The sequence below is a fragment of the Sinocyclocheilus grahami genome, unplaced genomic scaffold (assembly GCF_001515645.1).
Source record: "Sinocyclocheilus grahami isolate Dianchi unplaced genomic scaffold, SAMN03320097.WGS_v1.1 scaffold20.1, whole genome shotgun sequence".
NCBI classification, from domain to species: domain Eukaryota; kingdom Metazoa; phylum Chordata; class Actinopteri; order Cypriniformes; family Cyprinidae; genus Sinocyclocheilus; species Sinocyclocheilus grahami.
Window position 1 is genome coordinate 1,778,241 of NW_015505199.1, and position 23,359 is coordinate 1,801,599.

At 35.9% G+C, this 23,359-nt stretch overlaps 1 protein-coding gene across 6 annotated transcripts in view; it reads right to left on the reverse strand.

Moving 5' to 3' along the window:
* LOC107555982 (mitogen-activated protein kinase kinase kinase kinase 3-like) overlaps positions 1 to 23,359 on the reverse strand; it is an 80,294-nt gene that overhangs the window by 35,941 nt on the left and 20,994 nt on the right. For all 6 annotated transcript variants that reach the window (XM_016238985.1, XM_016238964.1, XM_016238971.1 and 3 more), the window contains exons 2-4: positions 22,153 to 22,210; positions 6,628 to 6,718; positions 3,174 to 3,238 (exon numbers count right to left, since the gene is read on the reverse strand). In XM_016238985.1, coding sequence (XP_016094471.1) covers positions 3,174 to 3,238; positions 6,628 to 6,718; positions 22,153 to 22,210 — 214 coding nt within the window. The remainder of the gene's footprint in view (positions 1 to 3,173; positions 3,239 to 6,627; positions 6,719 to 22,152; positions 22,211 to 23,359) is intronic.

Consider the following 23,359-nt stretch of genomic DNA (forward strand, 5'->3'; position numbering starts at 1 on the left):
AGGGGGTTGATAACGTGGGATGTGGGGCTGGGCACTAAGCTAATATGTTAGCACCGTAACACCATCTACCCCCCAAAGCACAACCCCCACCCGGAGAGAACCGCAGAACTGCCGACAGCTGCCGTGAAAATGAGCTCTAATGATCTGACAGGGCCACTCTGGGAACATACAGAGGGACACTTTCTAACAGCGTGAGAAAAGATTTGTATATTTAGGCCATCTGTCAATGAAATGCTTCTTACGAAGCCTCTCCTTCGTTGCCCGGGTGGTGTGTTTGGGATCATTGTCATGCTGAAAGACCCAGCCATGTTTCATCTTCAATGCCCTTGCTGATGGAAGGAGGTTTTCACTCAAAATCTCACGATATATGGCCCCATTCATTCTTTCGTTTACACGGATCAGTCGTCCTGGTCCCTTTGCAGAAAAACAGCCCCAAAGCATGATGTTTCCACCCCCATGCTTCACAGTAGGTATGGTGTTCTTTGGATGCAACTCAGCATTCTTTCTCCTCAAGTTGAGTTTTTACCAAAAAGTTCTATTTTGGTTTCATCTGACCATATGACATTCTCCCAATCCTCTTCTGGATCATCCAAATGCTCTCTAGCAAACTTCAGACGGGCCTGGACATGTACTGGCTTAAGCAGGGGGACACGTCTGTCACTGCAGGATTTGAGTCCCTGGCGGTGCAGTGTGTTACTGATGGTAGCCTTTGTTACTTTGGTCCCAGCTCTCTGCAGGTCATTCACTAGGTCCCTCCGTGTGGTTCTGGGATTTTTGCTCACAGTTCTTGTGATCATTTTGACCCCACGGGGTGAGATCTTGCGTGGAGTCCCAGATCGAGGGAGATTATCAGTGGTCTTGTGTGTCTTCCATTTTCTAATAATTGCTCCCACAGTTGATTTCTTCACACCAAGCTGCTTCCCTATTGCAGATTCAGTCTTCCCAGCCTGGTGCAGGTCTACAATTTTGTTTCTGGTGTCCTTTGACAGCTCTTTGGTCTTGGCCATGGTGGAGTTTGGAGTGTGACTGTTTGAGGTTGTGGACTGGTGTCTTTTATACTGATAACGAGTTCAAACAGATACCATTAATACAGGTAACGTGTGGAGGACAGAGGAGCCTCTTAAATAAGAAGTTACAGGTCTGTGAGAGCCAGAAATCTTGCTTGTTTGTAGGTGACCAAATACTTATTTTACCGAGGAATTTACCAATTAATTCTTTAAAAATCCTACAATGTGATTTTCTGGATTTTTTTTCTCATTTTGTCTCTCATAGTTGAGGTATACCTATGATGAAAATTACAGGCCTCTCTCATCTTTTTAAGTGGGAGAACTTGCACAATTGGTGGCTGACTAAATACTTTTTTGCCCCACTGTATTTATTTTCATGTTAAGAAAAGATTTAGAAGAGATTTAAAAGATTAAATAGAAAGAGAAGAAAAAATTTAAGATTTAAAAGAATTACACTACTGTTCAAATGTTGGGGTTGGTAAGATTTTTTTAAATGTTTTTGAAAGAAGTCTCTTATGCTCACCAAGGCTGCATTTGTTTGATTACAAATACAGTAAAACTGTAATATTGTGAAATATTTTTTCAATTTAAAATAACTCTTTTCTATTTTGTTGTATTTTAAATTGTAATTTATTCCAGTGATGGCAAAGCTGAATCTTCAGCATCATTACGCCAGTCTTCAGTGTCACATGATCCTTTAGAAATCATTCTAATATGCTGATTTGCTGCTTAAGAAACATTTCTTATTATTATCAATGTTGAAAACAGTTGTGGTGCTTAATATTTTTGTAGAAACCTTTTTTTTTTTTTTTTTTTTTTACATTTTTTCAGGATTCTTTAATGAATAGAAAGTTCAAAAGAACAGCTTTCATTTTAAACAGAAATCTTTTATAACATAATAACTGCCTTTACTGTGACTTTTGATTAATTTAATGCATCTTTTGCTTAATAAAAGTATTAATTTCTTCCAAAAAAAACAAACAAAACATTCTGACCCCAAACTTTTGAGCAATAGTGTATTCCAAAAATACATATAGATTATACATAAAGAATGTATTTAAGACTATGTTTTTTTCTTCTTCTCTATTTACATCCACACAGCTGTAGAGGCTTTCATCCATTCAGCAGAAATTTCCAGTATGTCCACTGTTGCACCTCACAATGTTTTTTCCTGATCATTTACTAGTTCAGAGAGTTATTTAGAGTTAAAGCTGGCAAAACTTTGTTCATGTCTCTCTTGTGTCTTTCTCTATCTGTCGTGTGTGGGAGGACTGCAGTCGGTCAGCCTCGGCTCTAATCTAATCTAATCTGGCCTTCGACCCTGTAGCTGAGCGCAGCCGTGTCAGCAGGGGGTTGATAACGTGGGATGTGGGGCTGGGCACTAAGCTAATATGTTAGCACCGTAACACCATCTACCCCCCAAAGCACAACCCCCACCCGGAGAGAACCGCAGAACTGCCGACAGCTGCCGTGAAAATGAGCTCTAATGATCTGACAGGGCCACTCTACTGAGCTCTGCTAAATTTATCTCCTGGGAACATACAGAGGGACACTTTCTAACAGCAACCCCCACCCGGAGAGAACCGCAGAACTGCCGACAGCTGCCGTGAAAATGAGCTCTAATGATCTGACAGGGCCACTCTGGGAACATACAGAGGGACACTTTCTAACAGCGTGAGAAAAGATTTGTATATTTAGGCCATCTGTCAAGAATCAAATTGTTAATTGGAAAAGAGAAAAGCCTATTTATGTAAAAATTGGCATCGGAACTTTTTTCAAAGCATTATGTGATTATTTACTCACGTCATGTCATTTCAGACTTTCTTTCTTACATGGAACACAAGGAGACATTCTGAACAGTTTGTTATTTGACTCCAAAGGTCATATGGATCACTTTTGGAAGTTCGAAAGCCTCATGGAAAAGAATTGCATTGAAAGACAATTGACCAATAAAATTCTTAAAAATGAATTATTTTGTGTTTTACAAAAGAAATATACTCATAAGGTGTTGAACAACAAATTATGACAGAATTTTCATTTCTGGGTGAACTATTCCTTTAAATAATGAATGGAAAGGAGATATTGCATTGCATTGAAATACTGTCCACTGAGTGAGTTGGAGTTAGTGTTGCAGTTGATTGTTTACCTTTATATGGTGTATCTTACCGTGATATATGTCTTGCAATGAACCTCCCCCACAGTATTCCATACATATCCATAATTTATCCCTCCTGAAAAGCCAGAGAAAGAAAAACACCAACAAATTATATTTCAATCGATGCGTCTCGAAATAGTCCCCTGGCAGCCCCACAGGGAGAGTGAAAGGATGCACACTTTTCTGGGTCATGACTCATGACACAGCAAGCTGGAGACAGAGTCATAAGTCACAAGCAACCTGCTTTTATCAAAAACAGCCTTCTCAATTTCTGTAAGGTGCCTTGCACTAATGTCTAGAGTCTAGACTAATATTAAAGAGATATACTTCTGACCAGAGACAAACCACACTAGAGTTGCCTATAGCTATGAGGAAGACCAGAATAATATTCTTTGAAACTAGGGAATTTAAGTGAAGTTTTAGACGCTAGATGCTATTAGATCCAAACTTCAAAATATATATATATGTATGTATGTATATGTAAGTATATATATATATACAGTGGGTACGGAAAGTATTCAGACCCCCTTAAATTTGTCACTCTTTGTTATATTGCAGCCATTTGCTAAAATCATTTAAGTTCATTTTTTTTCCTCATTAATGTACACACAGCACCCCATATTGACAGAAAAACACAGCATTGTTGACATTTTTGCAGATTTATTAAAAAAGAAAAACTGAAATTTCACATGGTCCTAAGTATTCAGACCCTTTGCTCAGTATTTAGTAGAAGCACCCTTTTGATCTAATACAGCCATGAGTCTTTTTGGGAAAGATGCAACAAGTTTTTCACACCTGGATTTGGGGATCCTCTGCCATTGTTCCTTGCAGATCCTCTCCAGTTCTGTCAGGTTAGATGGTAAACGTTGGTGGACAGCCATTTTTAGGTCTCTCCAGAGATGCCTGAATACTTTCCGTACCCACTATATATATATATATATATATATATATATAGTATATATGCATTGTTTTTCATTTCTGGAGCATCAGTGACCATTTGAACCTTTTGTAATAGTTGCGTATGAGTCTCAAAAAAATCATATAATCATTGTTGGAAAGGGTTCAAATACGCAAAAGATGCTGGAAAACAAAGAATTTGTGGGACCTGAAGGATTTTTCTGAAGAACATCGGGCAGTTAAACTGTTCAGGTCAAACAAGGGACTCATGATCAACTATAACAAAACAAAAAAACAGCTGTGGAGCATCCAGGTAACAACACAGTATTAAAAATCAAGCGTATGTAAACTTTTGAACCGGGGTCATTTTTATAAATTCAACTATTATTTTCTCTTGTTGACTATATGTATGTATATATGTTGACTATATAAATGTATTTTATGTGAAATATCTTATTCAGGTCAGTACTAAATAACAAAATAACATGCATTTTGTATGATCACTCTTATTTTGGTAAAATAATTAAAATTTTGCAGATTCTGCAAAGTGCATGTAACATTTTGACCACAACTGTATATACTGTACATATGTTCAAATGTTTGTGTTTGGGGTCAGTTAGATTTATTTATTTATTATTTATTGATTATTATTATATATTTTTTATTTTCTTATGCTCACCAAGGCTACATCTATTTGATCAAAAGAACTGTAATATTATGAAATATTACATTAGTTTTACATATAGTATCTCCACATTCTAATTGAGATAGTGAATTGGTGGGTTTTTGTTAAATGTGAGCCAAAATCATTACAATTAAAAGAACCAAAGACTTAAACTACTTCAGTCTGTGTGCATTGAATTTATTTAATACACAAGTTTCACAATTTGAGTTGAATTACTGAAATAAATTAACTTTTTCACGACATTCTAATTTATTGAGATACACCTGTATATGCTGCTGATTCCCACAGAAAAAATGTTTCCCTCAGTTTGTAACAACAAATATGAGACAATGTACAAGGATAAATGCACAATTTAATGCCACAGAATAACCAAAAGGTCTTAAAGGGGTCATATGATGCGATTAAAATTTTTCCTTTCTTTCAGTGTTACAAGCTCTTGGTGCATAAAGAAGATCTGTAAAGTTGGAAAGACTAAAGTCTCAAATCCAAAGAGATATTCTTTATAAAAGTTAAGAGTCAGCCACGCCTACCTAAAACGGCTCGTTCTAACACGCCCCCACATGTCTACGTCACTATCTGGGAAGATTTGCATAACGCCGCCCAAATGTTCACGCAAAGAAAGAAGGCGTAACTTTTATTCTCGCTGTAGTATTGTTGCCGCCGCCATGTCGTGAAGGCGCTGTGTGCTTCGTTGTGAAAGCGAAACTACTTTGTTTGGCCTTCCAAAAGAGGATGATATCACTTCTTCATGCTTAGAGCTGATCCGTGCTGGTCGCTGAGGAAGTACTTCAACTTCGTGCTGTCGATCGCCGGGGTCGCCAGCCCGGGGTCGTCACATGTGGTTTCACAATATGGTGAAGGACGTAACATTTCTGTCACACGCTTGAGGAATCCGGCCAATCACAACACACTGGATAGCTGGCCAATCAGAGCATACCTCGCTTTTTCAGACCGATGAGCTTTGTAAAAATCTACGAGTTTCAGAAAGGCAGGGCATAGAGGAGAAACAATAATGTAAAGTATGTGGAAAATAATGTGTTTTTTAAACCTTAAACCACATAAACACATTTCATTAGACCAAATACACAAAATAATGTTCTTTTTAGCAGCATCATATGACCCCTTTAACATTAGGTTCAACATGTTTACAAGAGACTACTGTAAGTTACCCAGAAAACCTTACAACCTTCACATTTCTGTTTATAAATCTTCCAGAACTTCTAGCCCCACAGACCTTCATTGTTAGTGCATCAACATAAACACTATTTTTTTTTTATTGTTCTACAAACTGAGGATGAGGATGATTTTTTATCACTGTAGCTTAACATTCTACTGAAGCAAAAAAAACAACAACAACAATTCTTAAAAAAATGTCCTAACAACCAACGTTTTGAAACGTTTTTCATTAAAAACATTTACAATCTTTTTTTTACAGCTGGACTTTACATCTAAAAAAGTGCTTCAAAGTTAACGTATCACCTCTTCCTTTCTAGCCTTGAAACTATTAAATTGTACATCCATGGTGGGCAATGACGGTATCATGTACCACCAAACTTTAAGAAAGCATCATAAAGTCCTGTTGCACCTATGATCAAAGATCTACACCCTTGCTTGATACCCCAATCTTGGAATATCTAGTTAGGTCTAAACCTGGCCGGAAAGCACAGGTTGTACAATTAGCAGAAACAGAGGTGCTGCAGTCACAATGGCTGTTCCTGCAGTGCAGCTGAGAGACCCAACCAACAGAGCGCAGTGTCAACTCAACAACCTTAGACAGGAATAGGAACTGACAGAACAGGAGGAGAGAGAATGAAAGGAGGAGTAAGTGAAGGAGAAAGCAGAGAACAGTAAAAGTGTGGTCAGGAAAGTGGTCATTACTATACCTTAAGTAACTACCGAAATAGGCCACAATGTTAGAGTGCTTGCAGTCTTTCATCATGATTATTTCCTGCTGAACCACTGCAAAGTCCTCGCCTGTCGAGGGAACACACAGAGACATGGAGACAAGGTGAGTGTGTAAACAAGACAGAGAAATTACCAGTGAACACAAACCAACTGCCAGGATAAGGCAAAACAGTTATTCAGCTAATTCATTCATCATGATGAAATGATTCATTATGGTATTCCTTTGAATATCATGTAAAAACCCTGTTATGTAAATGGAAAACATACAACAGCATGGTATATATGAAAGTACCAAGGATTACAATCTGATACCATCACAGTAAGTTTTACTGTAACTGTTACCTAGTCAAAAATATTAAAATAACTGTATTTGATTACCTAATTTCTGCACCACCAAAATTGCAAAAATTGCAGTAGTCTTTTTAAAAACAGGTTTATAATACACACATCACCACAAATGTATTATATATATTATAATGTATATATGACCTATTATGAAAATAAAATAAAATATAAACAATGCAAATTTAAATTATATTCTTCAGTGAAAATGACTAAAAATTTAATTAAATTCTGGGGAAAAAATGAAACAAATTTAAATTTAAATTAAATTTAAAAACATTTAAATAATTAATTTAAATAAATTCAAATAAATAAATCTAATTAAACTTTGACCAAGTATGTGTGTTTCCATTTGATTGCTTGCATAAAATATGTTTCTACCCAAATTTGTTAGGGTTTGCAATAGTAATAGTGGTGCATGTCTCAGAAAACATCCCTAATAAGGCAGTTCCTAATGGAAATTGATACCAAATCGGCAAATCCTCATGAAAGCTACATATCGAAGCATTGGATGCTTGTTTAATCATGCATAAGACGATAGGGGAGAGGAGGGCGCTTATGTAGTGCATATACAGCACTGAGCTCTCTTTAGCATTCAGAAAGCATCAGACCCTTGATGCATCGACTGCTGATGGAGACTCAAGCCCTTCATCTAAACTTCCTTTCTTTCTCAAACCAGTAGCGCTCAGTTGTTATGTTAGCAAAGCTCATTTGAAAGCCAAGAGGTATTGAGCAAGGGCCTTCATCCATCAGAGACACGTATTTGTTGTTGTAAAAGAAAAAGGAGGAGATGAAAAAACAGAAAGGGGAAAGACAGAGTAACAGGCAGAGACTGAATATCTGAAATGCTGGTAACTTATTGGAAGAGATGTGATCTCAGCTGATGGCTGACACGAGAAGGCAATCACCCATAATGCTTGTGTGGGGGCTTCTGGCCCGACTCCATCTGAGCTGACCTTGATCTCTGGCATTGCTCTATAAATGTGTGTGTGTGTGTGTGTGTGAGCAGAGAGGCAGACGAGTAGGAAGAGAGAGGGAGAGACAGATTATGAGAGATGGAAGAGAGAGCGGGAGAGAACAAAGTCACTTTGTTGTGACTGCTTGCTTAATGATGGAAGCTGCAGGCTCATTAAAAGTTTTTTTTATGTTTTTTCTCCCGCTGACACAAGCAGCACACTCCTTGTACTCCCACATAGTGGGGCAAAGATAAATATTTTAACTTGCGTAATTTACCATTAAATCGAACGGCCCAAGCTGGGTGCAGGCACCAATGTTCGCATTTACAAGATGAAAGGTCACTTATTAATGCATTTACCCTTACAAAACAGTAAAAAGTAGAACATTTTGGAATCTACCTTTATTTCATTACCATGGTTTTCTATGAGTATCATGTAAAAACCCGGGTACATAATTCTAAAACATATAGTACCATGGTATTGTCATCTAATACAATCACAGTAAGTGTTACTGTAAATGTAAACTAGTCTGAAATGGAAAAAAATTATTGATTACTTAGAGTATTTATACAATTTTTGCACCACTACTGTATCACCAAATAGAATTGCAAAAATTATGACTTGTCTTTTTTGCAAAATTGTTAAAATTACACACAAGACATTTAAATTGTGGGAATGTATATATTTATAGATAACTATTATCTAAATAGTTAATATATATTGTTAATACATATAAAATAAATCTGATGTTTTGTTATAACCAGCCATAAACCTAACAAACAACAACTGCAATAAAATAAAACATGCAATAAAATGCAATGCAATAACATTGTCTTTGATTTCGATTCAAAGACATCTGATCAAAGTGTGTTTCATTTCTAGTTCAACTAGATTTAAAATGATTAACATTGTACTGAGCATAAAATGCAATGCTATAAAAAAAAAATTAGGACCAATTACAAGGAATGTTTTCATTCCAAACCCACAGACTGAAGGAAGGATAAGCTTTGAGAAGTTTTGCATAACGTCCTTTGAGTGTAGGTCTGTGCAAAAGACATTCGCTCCCTGAGGGAAGTGTGAAGTCGCAGCAGTGGGGTCAGGTGACACTTACTTCCTGCCGGGGCAAGTGATCCAGTGAGCGTTCCGCAGAGGCAGTGACATTTCCCTGCACATATGGGGCAGATAGCTGCGAGAGACTGGCTCTTACCTCCTTCGGGTGAAACGGAAGCAGCTAGCCTACTATTCACAGCATAGGCTGCAGCGATGCATATCTCTGAGTAGGACACATGCTAATTGAAGCTAACTTATTAGTCAGAGTCTGATGGGCAGAACGGCCAGCTTCAAGGCAAAACAGGTCCTGCTAAGCAGCAGTTACATGAATACGGTTAGTGTATATATATGAGGTATGTGTTGTGAGGTATGTACTTAAGTGTTTTTATGAGTGGCCAGACAGGGGGTGGTGGGGGTGGGAGGTGTGCACTGATTTGAGAATGGACAGTTAAGAGCCACACTTAAAAAAAAAAATCTTGGATGCCTTTCTATGTGAAGAAGTGCTGAAAGCCCGTCTAGAGGTCTGGTAAATTTCCCAACCAAATTCCATTACTGTACATGGACACAAGCAGGCAAGGCTGCAGATAACGGATCCTGGAGAAAATGAACAGTGGTTAGTGGGATTTTTCTCTGTGTACCACCAGCAAATGACAAAAGCAAATGAAAGAAGTGGGGTTGTTTTTGTACTAAATTAAAACTAATTAGAGAGAAAATACATCTTAAACAGACTCCAAACGCACCACAAGCATCCATGAGCTCTGAAATTATACAGCTGATTCAGATCCAAAGACATCTGAGCAAAATGTGATTGACGATTTAATTTCTAAGTTCAACAAAGTTCAAAATTATCAACATGGTATATACAATATTAAAAATGAATTACAGACTATAAAAACTACAATAAAATTGTTTTGCTATGCTTTCCATTGCTAGTCAGGGTAGATGTTGTTGTTTTTTTCAGATAGGGACGTGTCAAGTCATGATAGGATCATGATTAAAATGCTGTGGTTGACTAACTCTAAACGGCTACAGATAGTTTGGTCTGTAATAGAGCAAATAATCATCATGTACTCATATTTTCATTCTTTCTTGTATCTTGCTTAAAAAACGTTAAAATATATATATATATATATTTTTTTAAATTGAATATCGCTATGTGCATAAACACAAAAATAACAATAATTGATTTTATAGCATTATTTGATATTATTCTTATCAGAAGTAGTATGTTATTACATAAAATCAATTAAATCATGTAATTAATTTTTTGACTTATGTTTAATACAATGTGTGTGTGTGTACATATACATAAATAATCAAAACATATTTTTGCAAGTGTGTGCAAAAAAAAGATTTAGGTTAAATGAACACGTCAGTCTGTATTTTTCTTCTTAGCAGTAGCTCTAGCATCAAGCATCCACATCAAAAGCTGCAGGACAAGCCACAATTCAGCAAACATTTGAGAAACAGAACAAAGAAAAAAGAAACAAATATTACTGTTCCAAATATTCTGTATGTTGCTTTAAAATAAAATATATTGTGTTTTAATGGGAAAAAAGTTGTTGTTTTTTTACCCTGACATTAAAGATAAGTAATTTAGCCTTCAGTATCTAGCTATTGTTTACAAATTATTGTGAATCAGATTTTTGACTACAAACAACTATACAGCCAACGAGCACTGTCATGGTTTTGTTCAAAGGGGAAAAAATCTAAATAATAACAAACAATTCCGAATAAATTTCATTATAGCATGTCATTGCACACAGAAATGGGACAAGTTTGTGCTCTTGGGCATGTTTGTAGGTGTTGGAGAGCAAGAGAGACTGTCAGGGAGAGGCGCTCAACTGTCACTCCACTAGACATGCATGTCAGCGCGCATGTGTGTGTGCAGGGCTAACAGCGCCACTGATGTGACAGAATGTGTTGTAAGTGTTAAAGTGCGACAGGATGTACGTATTAGGGAACGGAATTCAATAAACTTAATAGGTATGAGGGTTATATTTACTATAAGTCTGATTTCTCATCACCTAAGTCTGATCCTGTCCCCATTAGCACTCATATTTCAGTCCCACTTTGCCACAAATTTTTAAATCCTTATTAAAACATCCCCATATCCGATGTCAAGTGTTATATGAAGATGAAAGAGATCATATTGCTTTTCAATAGCTTGACAATTTTGACTGTTCTACATGGGTAGCTTTGAAATAAAGCCACTGGAATGAGACATTTTAAAGCGCTGGAATTAAACATATTTTAGACTATATTTACTCGAAATTAAAAAAGAAAAGAATGCATTATCATGTTTGACCATCACATTGTTTAATGGCTAAGTTTGGGGTTGGTAAGATTTTTTAAATGTATTTGAAATTAGTTTCTTATGCTCACCAAGGCTGCATTTATTTGATTAAAAATATAGTAGCAATTCTAATATTGCGCAATATTATTACAATTTAAAAGGGCACTTTTCTATTTTGTTGTATTTTTAAATGTAATTTATTTCTGTGATGCAAAGCTACATTTTCAGCAGCCAGATGGGCTACCTGTTTTTTTATATTTTTTATGGTATATCAAAAAGTGTATATTTTTTAAATGTGATTATTGGTACATTTTACCAGTTTTTACCATACTTTCAAAACAAAAAATTAAAATAGGAAAAATATGCAATATATGAAAATAATTGAAGACAAAATGTGTTTTACTGAGAAAAAACAAGATTTGGTTTTTAAAAAGCCTTTTCCAAAAGGTACATCTGGAAAAGGGGGGGGTCGTCTTATAATCAGGGTCGTCTTATATTCGGGCCAATACGGTAATATATTAATATAGCACTTGTAAATTATTGCTGTTTTGTTGGTTTTGATTGCTTCTATTGTCCTTATTTATAAGTCGCTTTGGATAAAAGCGTCTGCTAAATAACAAAATTTAAATATAATGTAAATGTAAATAACAAAACTACATTTTTTTTTGTAAATTTTAAAACAAGCCCCAAATCAAATAAATAAGTAACACAAATAAAATAAATCTCTTCATATAAACAAACTAAGGCTTTGTCTGTGCTCTTTCCATTTAAAATTAGAGGCAACCACTGCATTTTAATTATGATCCAAACAAAGATGCTGCATACATGCAACATGAGCAGTTTTTAATCTAAATTACATTGTATAATTTCGAAATTTGAAGCAAAAACAGAATGGTTTGACTTCAGTTTTGTGAAATTATGCATAAAAAATATCTGCACGAAACAGCAGAGCTGAATGAGACACACATTCACTCTCTGCCAGCAGGTGACGCTTAAAGCGTTTCCTTGGCTTCCGCTGTAAAATAAAGCAGCGCTGCACTTATGAACTTTAATATGCATTATACAGAGGCAAGAGGAAAAGAAAAAATACCATCGAAAGACAGTAAGTTCCCCTCAGACATACATTAATATAAACTCCTACCCCTAACTGAATCGCGATTTGTTTAGCATCTCAACCGATTTGAATCGTCACATATTTAAATCGATTTTTAGCCGGCTCGTCACATCCCTAGTTTCAAGTAAATAAAAATAATAATAAAAACAGATCAAAATAGAAATGGAAAGTTTACCACATATCTGAGAGTATGATAACAATGTGAATATCCCAAAAAGCCAAACACTTTAGAATAAAAATCTAATCTTTTAAGTATTAATATATGATTATCTTTCACAATAGTTAAATGGTATAACTAAAATCTAAGAAGGACAGTAAGTTATCTGTCCATAAAGTCATTATTCAATTTGCTCCCATATGACAATTTGAGAGTCATGCATGATAGTAAACACAGCTGAAAAAAAAATTCACAAAAACTGACTGTATGAATGAAAAGCTACTGGCAATTCTTTTAATCTTAACAATCGCAAAATATCAGTCAATGAATCTACCTCATCAATATAATGGACTATCAATCACTTTTTCAAAAGAAAATGTAAGAATAAAAGCTCCTGATCATTTATTCCTGATATTTCCATCACTGGGCCTAAAAGCTTTATTATAGCTGACAAGCTAACTAAACTGCATTATCTTGTGCCTGAATAAAACTTTCTAGAGGAAATGCTTTGCATAATGGTCCCTGTCATATCAATCATATTTTGGAGCATTGATTTGATTGTAGGTCTATAAATCTAATCTGTGTTTTCTCACTGTAAGACTTTAGACCCACTTTTCCCTAATATTGTGCGTACATCAGCAGTATATTTTTTAGGGATGCACCGATATGAAAATTTTGGCCGATACCAATAACCGATAATTCTTTATTTTTGAAAGCCGATAACCGATATGTTGGCCGATAAATCTATATCCAAATTTTTATATACTTTTTGAGAGCCTGATTACAAAAAAGGTCTCATCATTAAAAACCACATCCTGAACACTTCAACATAAGCAGCCTAGTTTGAACGGTGTACGTTTTAAAAATAATTTTACTCTCCCATTACCAAATTTAGTCATAAAAAAGTCTTACAAATGAATAAAATAATGCATAAATAATGCAAACAAGTCACTGGACATCATTACACGTGTAAAGAATCAAAATGAATTCGCCACCAATAAAATGAAATAGCCTCTGCACAGACAATAATTAAATGATTTTAATTACTAAACCATATTGCTGATGAAAATAATAATAGAAAAATACAAGTGGTTGTTATTATTAATAATAATAATAACAATGATTTAGAAAAAGTAACAAATTAATACCACTGTTTTAAACAGCAGCCGTTGAGCTGCGCGTGCTGAAGCTGAAGAGCTGAATGAACACGGTAAACTGAAGCGTTTTGCTGGCAGCCTATTTAACTCAAGGAAATGCATCCTGAGATTAATATTAATACAACATAAACATAATAATACAACTTATATATGTACAAAATGATGCAGTTATTGCATGCTATAGTCAGAATGTGTGATCCTGTTATGCGCTCTTCCCATAACAACGCGCTGAAACACAGCAACTAAACCCAAAGAATTCACAACGTTTTATTATAATAATTTTCTCATTAGAATGTTATATACACGACATTCCCAATCATAGTTATTAATGTTGTGCACTGCTGTTTGAGTTTATCACTGGTAAACTGAAGCGCTCTTTTAACTTAACCAAATGCATTCTATATGAGATAAATCAGATATACATCAAATAAACACAATATTACAACGTACAATTGCACAAAAGGCTGCAAACGAACAGCGCGCGTCTGAAGTGTCTCTGAAGGAAATAATGCATTATTTATCGGCTTTAAGATATCGGCCAAATTTTCTTATCGGGCCGATACCGATAACAGAAAAAATGAGCATTTATCGGCCGATACCGATATATCGTGCATCCCTAATATTTTTCTAAAGCTCTTTGTTGACAGTGAACCAGCTGCACCTGCCGTGATGCAAGTCTCCACACTGCACACACACACATCCAAACATATGCATTAAACAACACACATGCATCATACTCTGTAGGGACTCTGGGTTCTGGAACTCTCCCCTCCCATTACAACGAGTGACATTTCTGAGGGCCGCCAACCTCGGAGCCTATGCATTTTAAATGAATGCCCTGCATGCCTGCAGTGCCTCTGTGCTCCCAACCGGCTAATACCAGACCCACCTCCACTCCTGCATCTCCTATTCCCTTTACATGCCTTACAGGAATCAGAGCCAACAAAGACACCGCATGCAAACGCACGCACACATGGATACAGGATGTGTCTCAAAATCTAATGAGATGAGTCCTGTCTACTGAATACATTTGAGACAATCTTTTACACACCCACCTCCACTCCTGCATCTCCTATTCCCTTTACATGCCTTACAGGAATCAGAGCCAACAAAGACACCGTATGCAAACGCACGCACACATGGATACAGGATGTGTCTCAAAATCTAATGAGATGAGTCCTGTCTACTGAATACATTTGAGACAATCTTTTACAACAGAAAAGCATCTACAATGCCCAAACATGCTGTCTAGATAGGTAGCTCACTAGATTTTGAGAGACAGCCATGGACGTCTGCTTGGCAGACAATAAAATGGGAGAAAAGTCCAACAGACTTGCTTAGAAGGAGGGACCAGAATCAGTAGCACTATATGGCAAAATAAATAATATTTTAAACAAGTTATGAATGTGTGTTTACGGTCTGAACTGAGTGTGATGAGATAAAGACTATGAGAAATATAATGGCAAAAAACAAACAAACATACAGCTTGGGTGGTGTAGTCTGATTAATAAGGAAATGACTCTTAGGTACTGATTCTTTTAATGAATCCTTTAAAAAGACACACGATGTGTCCCAATTTGCCTACTTACACTGTACCATAAAACTATGTTCTGTATTTAGAGAGTGTACATGGATCTGCCCTCAAATTTTCACCGGCAATAGCAAACCATCCAGATACAATGGATGAATACTCATTTCAACATAATATGATTTGGGATACACTAATTCTAATTTTTAATACTATTTAGCATGGATAGCATGCAAATCACAAGTTATCAGTTTAAGTAGGGCTGCACGATTTTGACAAAAATAATTATTTCCCTTGAAATTGTAATTATTAATTACGATTATCAAAATGTACACTGAATGACGTTTACACCATTGTTTGAAGCAACCGCATGTCGTATTTTTAGTTGAAAACACTCTAACTGAAAAACGTTTATTGCTTTTCTATAGTATTAAGCCTCAAATGTCATCTGACTATACCTTGGATTGGTTTCTTCTTTAAATAATAAAAAAAGGAAAACTATGCATGGTATTATAATGTTATACTAAAACTAAGATTAAAACAATGGAAAACCACTTAAGATAAAACACATCTTAAGCATGAAGAATAACACAAGTGGACGATTAACTGAAAAACGTTTATTGCTTTTCTATAGTATTAAGCCTCAAATGTCATCTGACTATACCTTGGATTGGTTTCTTCTTTAAATAATAAAAAAGGAAAACTATGCATGGTATTATAATGTTATACTAAAACTAAGATTAAAACAATGGAAAACCACTTAAGATAAAACACATCTTAAGCATGAAGAATAACACAAGTGGACGATTAGTTGAACGAATTCCCTGAAGTCAGAGTGCTTACAATCAATATGTGGTGCACATTCTGAACTGCAAATTGTCATTAAGTGTAAGTCCGAAAATAAAGCAAGTGCACTTGCTAGTCTACTTAACGTACTTAAGGTTCGTGAAACTTAACATTATCAGTATTGGCTGATTGTTCATATGAGAAAATGTAGTTAAAGATTCAGTTTTGCTAAAACAACAACAACAAAAAATCATAATAGAGCATATTTTAATAAAAACATTATAATAATATAAAACATTATATTATAAAAAATAGTAAATCACTTTATTATTTTTTTATTCAGATCTACAGTCTAATAAATTTGTATGATATGTTATTGTCATTTATTAGGCAAATAAACAGAAACAACTCAATAGTCTTTATTCACACAAAATAACAAAAAATATTAATATTTTGTATGGCCTTTTTTGGCCTTGACAACAGCTTGCATTCTTGCTGGCATTGTTTTTATGTACTTTTAAACAGTCTCTGTTGTTATTGACTGTAATTTGTTAATCTGAATAAAAAAAATAAAGTGCTTTACTATTTTTCTGCCTTTCTTGTAACACAGTAAATAAAAAAAATTAATGGATAACAACAACAATAATTATATTTTAGCATTAGAAACACTATTGTGACTACAGAGCTTACACATACTAGTGGATTAACCATTACAGAAACATAAAAAAATTATTTTGGTAATTACCAATACTGTTAGTTTAAGGCAGCTGTGGCACAAACCTTACATTAGGTGCTGGTCTAATACATTTTTTAAGCACTGTATATTTCTGAAGAATCATGTGACATTGATGACTGGCGTAATGGCTGCTGAAAATTCAGATTAGCCATCACAGGAATAAATTACATTTTAAAATATATAAAAAATCGAAAACATTGTAAATGCAAAAAATATTTTATATTTTTCAAATAATGAAATAAAGTAAATATTCAGTAAATATTGGAGCATCCTTACAATGTCCCATATCAAGATTAACTTTCAGTTTGATCAAAATCAATCAAATGAATTAACTGGTAAAGAAAGTCAAAAACAGAGAAAACAGAGAAACAATTGGGCATGAAGGTTTTCCATTTATCCTTCTACACCCAAGAAGTACAAATCTGAAGCAGAGAGGACTTGGTTGGCAGAGAACATTTTGCCTGACCACACTTCCTACAGTAGGCAGCTCGAACTTGTCACCGTGAATATGCTACACCACGAGTTGACATTAAGGTGGAAGGAAAGGCAGGGTAAGTGCTTGCTCATGAGGTCGCCCTCCTTTTATGGTAAGAATAGCCTTTGCTGTTCAGCAATACACCGACGCAGGTGCACAAACTCACACACATGCATGTCAATGTTTGAGTATGCACACAAGTGTCCGAGTACACAATCAGATGTGTGAGCCTGCATACACACAAACGCACACACCGAGAAGGCGGCTGAAAAAGATACCCAAAATTGATTCTAACCACAGGGCTGTTTCAAAATGGCAAATCGCTGCTTTCTGAAGTCCAATATGATGGATTCATCCATTTTGAATGAAATGCATGAGACCAACATAGCTCGAGCCAACCAATCCACACACACAGAGAAATAAGAGCACATCCAGATGTAGCCTGGTCACTGTGCTTCTCATCTCAGGCCAAGCACGAATCTCATCGCACATTGACAAGTCCCCAAACGCCCCGACACAAACTCACCCCAGGTCTTGATGTTTTTGTAGGCATGACTGTTTGCAAACACATTTATTGGGTCTTTTCCGACGGTCCCCTGTTGACTATGTACAACTAATGAGCCAAAACTCAAAGCCGTGTCCTGATCCCCACAGTGCCGGAGAGGGAGGAGACCTATCCTAAAAGTGTGTGTTGTCCACCCCCACCATGATTCGTAAAGGCCAGCTGAGAGACATTAACGAGTTAGAATGGCAAAAACGTCTATGAGGTTGAGGAGACATGGCGCATGTTAATCAGAATTGTAAATCGATGTCAAAGAGGAACAATGACATCACTGTAAAAACACATCTATGGGAGAGCCACGTTAATATCCTTATCTAATTAGGCTGACTTCCTACTGACTCGCCAGAGAGGTAAGGGTAAATGTGAGACTAATTATTGATTCATTTGTTTACCTTGGCAGCACATGTTCCTTGCAAACCAACACAAATAATAAGACCTCGGGGTACATGACTACTGTACACGAACGAGTAGTTAACAGCCTTCATTTGCACACGGTGATGACAATGACATGCCACTGACAGCTAACAACATGCCGCACAAGTGAAGACATGTAGCTTCTTGCAAAAATACAAAGGTGAAACATTTGCTGTTACAATGATTCAATTTGGACACAATTTGATTTGCTTTGACTCAGTTGATTCAATTTTGATCCAGTACATTTTTAGGAAATATTGTAAAATAAACATTCATTTACTTTCGGCCATTTTACGTCCATCTTATTTGTTGACATTTACTTTTTGTCTATAAATCAGTCTACGAAGTAAGGCTGAGTAATTCAAGTAACATTTTCTTCATTAACCATCTAGTTAAAGAAAGTTGTATTCCACCACACATTAACATTTACAGCTAATATTCTTATTTTTAAAACAATTTAAATTAAATTAAAAAAATAAAATTGTGGCAAAACATTACATTCAAATTAATTGATAAAATCTGAAACAAAATCACCTAGCCCTACTATAAACAAACTACTAAAAAACAAAAAAATACCAGCAATATTATTTTTATTAGATAGATCACAATAATTATTTTAAAAAATATATTCTTCTAATATTAGATTAATATTGATTGTCATTGCAAGGCATAAAAGTATTTTTCAACCCTATAAATAACTAACAACTAACATTTGCAATATAATTCATCTGCCGCTATGATCAGCATGTTGCACCATTAAGATCAAATGTATAGTTTTCATGCTGGCATTCAAACACACCATAAACTAATGTGAAGCAAAAAGGACAAACAGATGAGATCCAGCATGTATCAGTGATCTTTAAAAATGTAATGGTTGTTTTTCCATACTCTTCAATCATAAAGACCCTGAATACAGCAAGGCACTGAATCAATTTGTGTACACTATATTTTTGTGCATATTTCCCGCATGTTCAAAATGAACAGCTTGGACACAAGCCTGAGCAGGTGTTTCCAAAACACTCTGACTAAATCTAGCTCTTACATCTGAAACAGATATCTAGCACAGGAATGAGTCCTATTCCAACAGGGGCATCTAAAAGCCACACACACGTACAAACTCTCTCTTATCTCAAACTACAGAAAGCAAAGAGCAGAGCTTCCAGAAACCCCCATTCCCCTCTCATTCTCTCTCATCTCTGGTATGAGAGGCATGTAGTAATTACCGAGGCTAAAAGCTGACTAATGCTCTGTGTGCATCTGCATCTATGAATGTGAGTGGTTACTGAATTCTTGGTCAATGTTTATACCAAAGAGCCTTATCGTTCTCAGCACAAAACAAACAGGCCTGTAGGTTAGTATCATAAAAAAGTAAGGTGAACAACCCCTGAGGTACTGAATAAAGGTATGGACAAGACAAAAAAAAATTAAAATCAGCTGTAGAAACAAAAATGTACCATGGTAACCAAGAGTGTAGTTTCTGCCAAAATATCAAAGTTTACTGCACGTATTGTTAATATTTTAATATGGGATCCCCTTTAAACAGTGTAAGAATTTAACAGAATCTTCAAATGCTCAAAATTACACAATTTTCTTAATTTCACATTAAACAAAGCTCAAATTAAATAAAAACAAACTGAAATAACTACCTGAAGTTTAAAATTACTAAAACTTTTGACTAATGTTGCTGTATCCATACGAGTCACAATGAAACAACAAGCAATTAAAGATTTTTCTTCCATGTAAATCTGAGGTTTTGTCCAAACTAGCTGCAATTGCGACAAGCAACAATAAAATGCAATGCACTGGACTGTAATAAAATAAAATAATATAAAACACAATACATCCAATAAAAATATATACAATAAAAAATCAAATTATAAAAAATTGCCAGTAATGTTAATAAAAAATCCCAACCATGAAAATGTATTCAGCGAGATTGCACTTTTTGTTCAGTGGCTGAGAACATTCCAAATTATTCTGATTTTCCCAAAGGCTCAAATACGCACTTTTTCCAGCTTTTAATGCGGTTTTCATGGAAACTAAGGTTTGTTCTTGTAATTTCACATCCCGAAAACTGTCCTGGACATCGAAAGAAACAACTTCCTTGTGAGGCTTTAAGCCCTCGAAAAGAGAAGGCTGTGGGTTTTATCTCAAACCAGCAAAAAAAGGTTTGAGGTCTGCTATTGTTCCTGCAGTTACTGCTGGCACAGCAAAACAGCACACAAATAGAATCGCTATCAAATCAAAATGAAAGTCGCACTCCACTGGTTTCCTCTAGGCAAGAAGATGTCATTCATCAAACCAGATGGCTGGTGGATAAAGCAGGTACATCCTTTACGGTGACAGTGATATTCAATATTGTCAAACCGTATCAAACCCCAGACCCCATTTGATGTCGTTTCCTGCTTTGGTCTGGGTTTTATATCAAAAGCTTTTTCACTGACACAAATAATCTGGGTTTGCCTTGATCAGAGCGTGAAACCTCCATTGTGCATCTGGACACTACGGATGGTATACCAACTCGAACATTTGGCCACTCTGATGGGTCTAGAGCACTTTTGTAATTAATTCATTTTAAACTTGTTCAAATATTTGATTTGCATGTATAGAGTAATCAATTACCCAATCCCAACATGAACAAGGAAGAAACATAGAATTAACTTTCCAAAGGACTTTTTTGACTAAGAGCGAAGTTCTTGGTTTTCCCCCTCATTTAGTAAAGAAGCAAAAGGTTTAGCAAATGCTTTTATCCAAAGTGACTTGCAGTACATTTACTAGGTAAAATCCCCCTGGAACAACCTGAGGTTAAATGCCACCAAGGACACTTGGTGAAAGCTCAAGGCTCACTCCACACAGGCCTCAGCTTTAGCCACTTCACAATACCAGCTCCTAAATCAATGTTTCCCAACCTTTTCTGTCCTACATACCCCCACAGCCGCATCAGTAAGGCTCAATTCATGTCAACAACTATGGCATATCCTCCATTAGAGAAACTCTTAAAGTTTAACTGTCATTTTTTGTTTAATGTTGGCACTTGACGTAGCCTAATCATCCAAAAGCCAAAGTTTTTGGTTATTAATGCGTTTGTAGAACAGTGCAGTTGTTGTTAACGGTAACTGCAATAATGCTGAAATAAAGTAAAACAGAAATAATAGATGAAAAACTTTGAAAAAGTTTTATGAAAAATGCCCCGTTTTTATAGCATCAAATTACTAGAAATTAAAAACGAACAATTGAACATATATCAGCGTGATAACAACTACCTTTAATGACCAAAACCATCTTTCGGAAAATTGTATTGGAAGTGTAATTTATTATTATTTTTTTGACTCAAGTCCCATTCGTTTACATGGAGAGGGCGGGGTTTATGACCTGTACTGCAGCCAGCCAGCAGGGGACGATCAAAGAGCCCGCAGCTTCACTTTTCAGGATGTGTGAGGCACACCCGGTGTATACAGAGTCGGTCTAGTCCAGTGGTTCCCAACCTGGGGTCCATGCCCCCCTAAGGGGGGCGCCAGAGTTCACGGGTGGGGGATTCACAGGAGCGGATATGCTTTGAGGCAGGGCTGGGTGATAAAATTATAACGATAATTATCATGATATAATTTTCCTCAATAAAACGATAAGAGTTTGATAAATGTTTGATATAATGTTTATAAGCAAAAAGCATAACGAAACACGGACAAAACTGTCAAAAGTATATTTCTAATGACATTATTATATATACATATATATATACATACATATATATATATATGTGTGTGTGTGTGGGGGGGGCATGAAAAAAAAAAGGTTGGGAACCTCTGGTTCAATCTGTGTATAGAGAGTCAGTCTAGGTGTGTAATAGAGAGAGAATACAATAGAGCTCATAGAAAAGACATCAAATGAGAACAAAATCGGTTTCGTCTGAAAGGGAAGAGATTTTCTTACCTGGCTCCAGTTTAATGACCTTGATAGCAGCCAGCTCACCTGTAGTGACATTACGGGCCTGAAAGAGAAAAACAACAGCACTTACTCAACAGATCTCTCAATGTTAACTATTATTCATCTGAAAGACTTCAGATGTGATCAGAGCAACCAGCAGGCCCTGACTTTCCAGACAACTTTTGCATTTTCTGGAAAAATCTTTACAATGAATTTAAAAATGGTAAAAGGAGTACTGCACTCTTAATTGTAGCAAAAACATCATGAAATCAGTCAAAAAAGTAAATGCAAAGGTGCTGCACAGATTCCATGTGGGTCTGCTGATTGGGTAAAAATTTGCTTAAAGCCTTTCATTAACATTGATTTTCAATAGTTTAATTTTCAATATTGCCTACAACTAAATTGTATGCTTAAATAGGGTAAACATACAATCGAATGCATGTTTGCTACATTAGCACTGTCAATACAGACTGTGCATACTTTTGCATTTTCTTGTGGTTTTTTAAAAGACAGCTGATTAGCGCCCGTAGAGCAGAATGCTAATTTATCGGCCTGCTACTAATCTGAATAGTCACATGGGCAGAGGCACAGATATTTATAATTCAAGAGAAAGTTTCATCACCTTTAAAGGGGTCATATGACGTTTCTAAAAAGAACATTATGTTGTGTATTTGGTGTAATGCAATGTGTTTATGCGGTTTAAGGTAAAAAAAACAAACAAACATTATTTTCCATATAATGTACATTACTGTTTCTCCTCTATACCCCGCCTTTCTGAAAAGCGTCGATTTTTACAAAGCTCATCGTTCTAAAAAAGCGAGGTGTGCTCTGATTGGCCAGCTATCCAGTGCGTTGTGATTGGCCGAATACCTCAAGCGTGTGACGGAAATGTTACGCCCCTTAACATACTGTGATGTCGTCTCCCAGCAGGGCGAGACTCAGTCCAGCTGCTCTGCTCGTGCACATCCCATCATCGGTTCTCTTTTAGCAGTTCAGTCAATGTACTATTAGGAGTAACTGAATAACTCGAGATATTGGTTTATTTTGCGTCAGAGGGAGTGTCAGGCAAGTTTATAAATCGAATAACTTAAGTAATTTGTGGATTAGTGCATACTGGAGACGCGAACCGTTTCAAACGATTCAGTTCGATTTGGTTAACTGGTTCACTAAGAAGATCCGGTTAAATAGAACGATTCGTTCGCGATCCGGACAT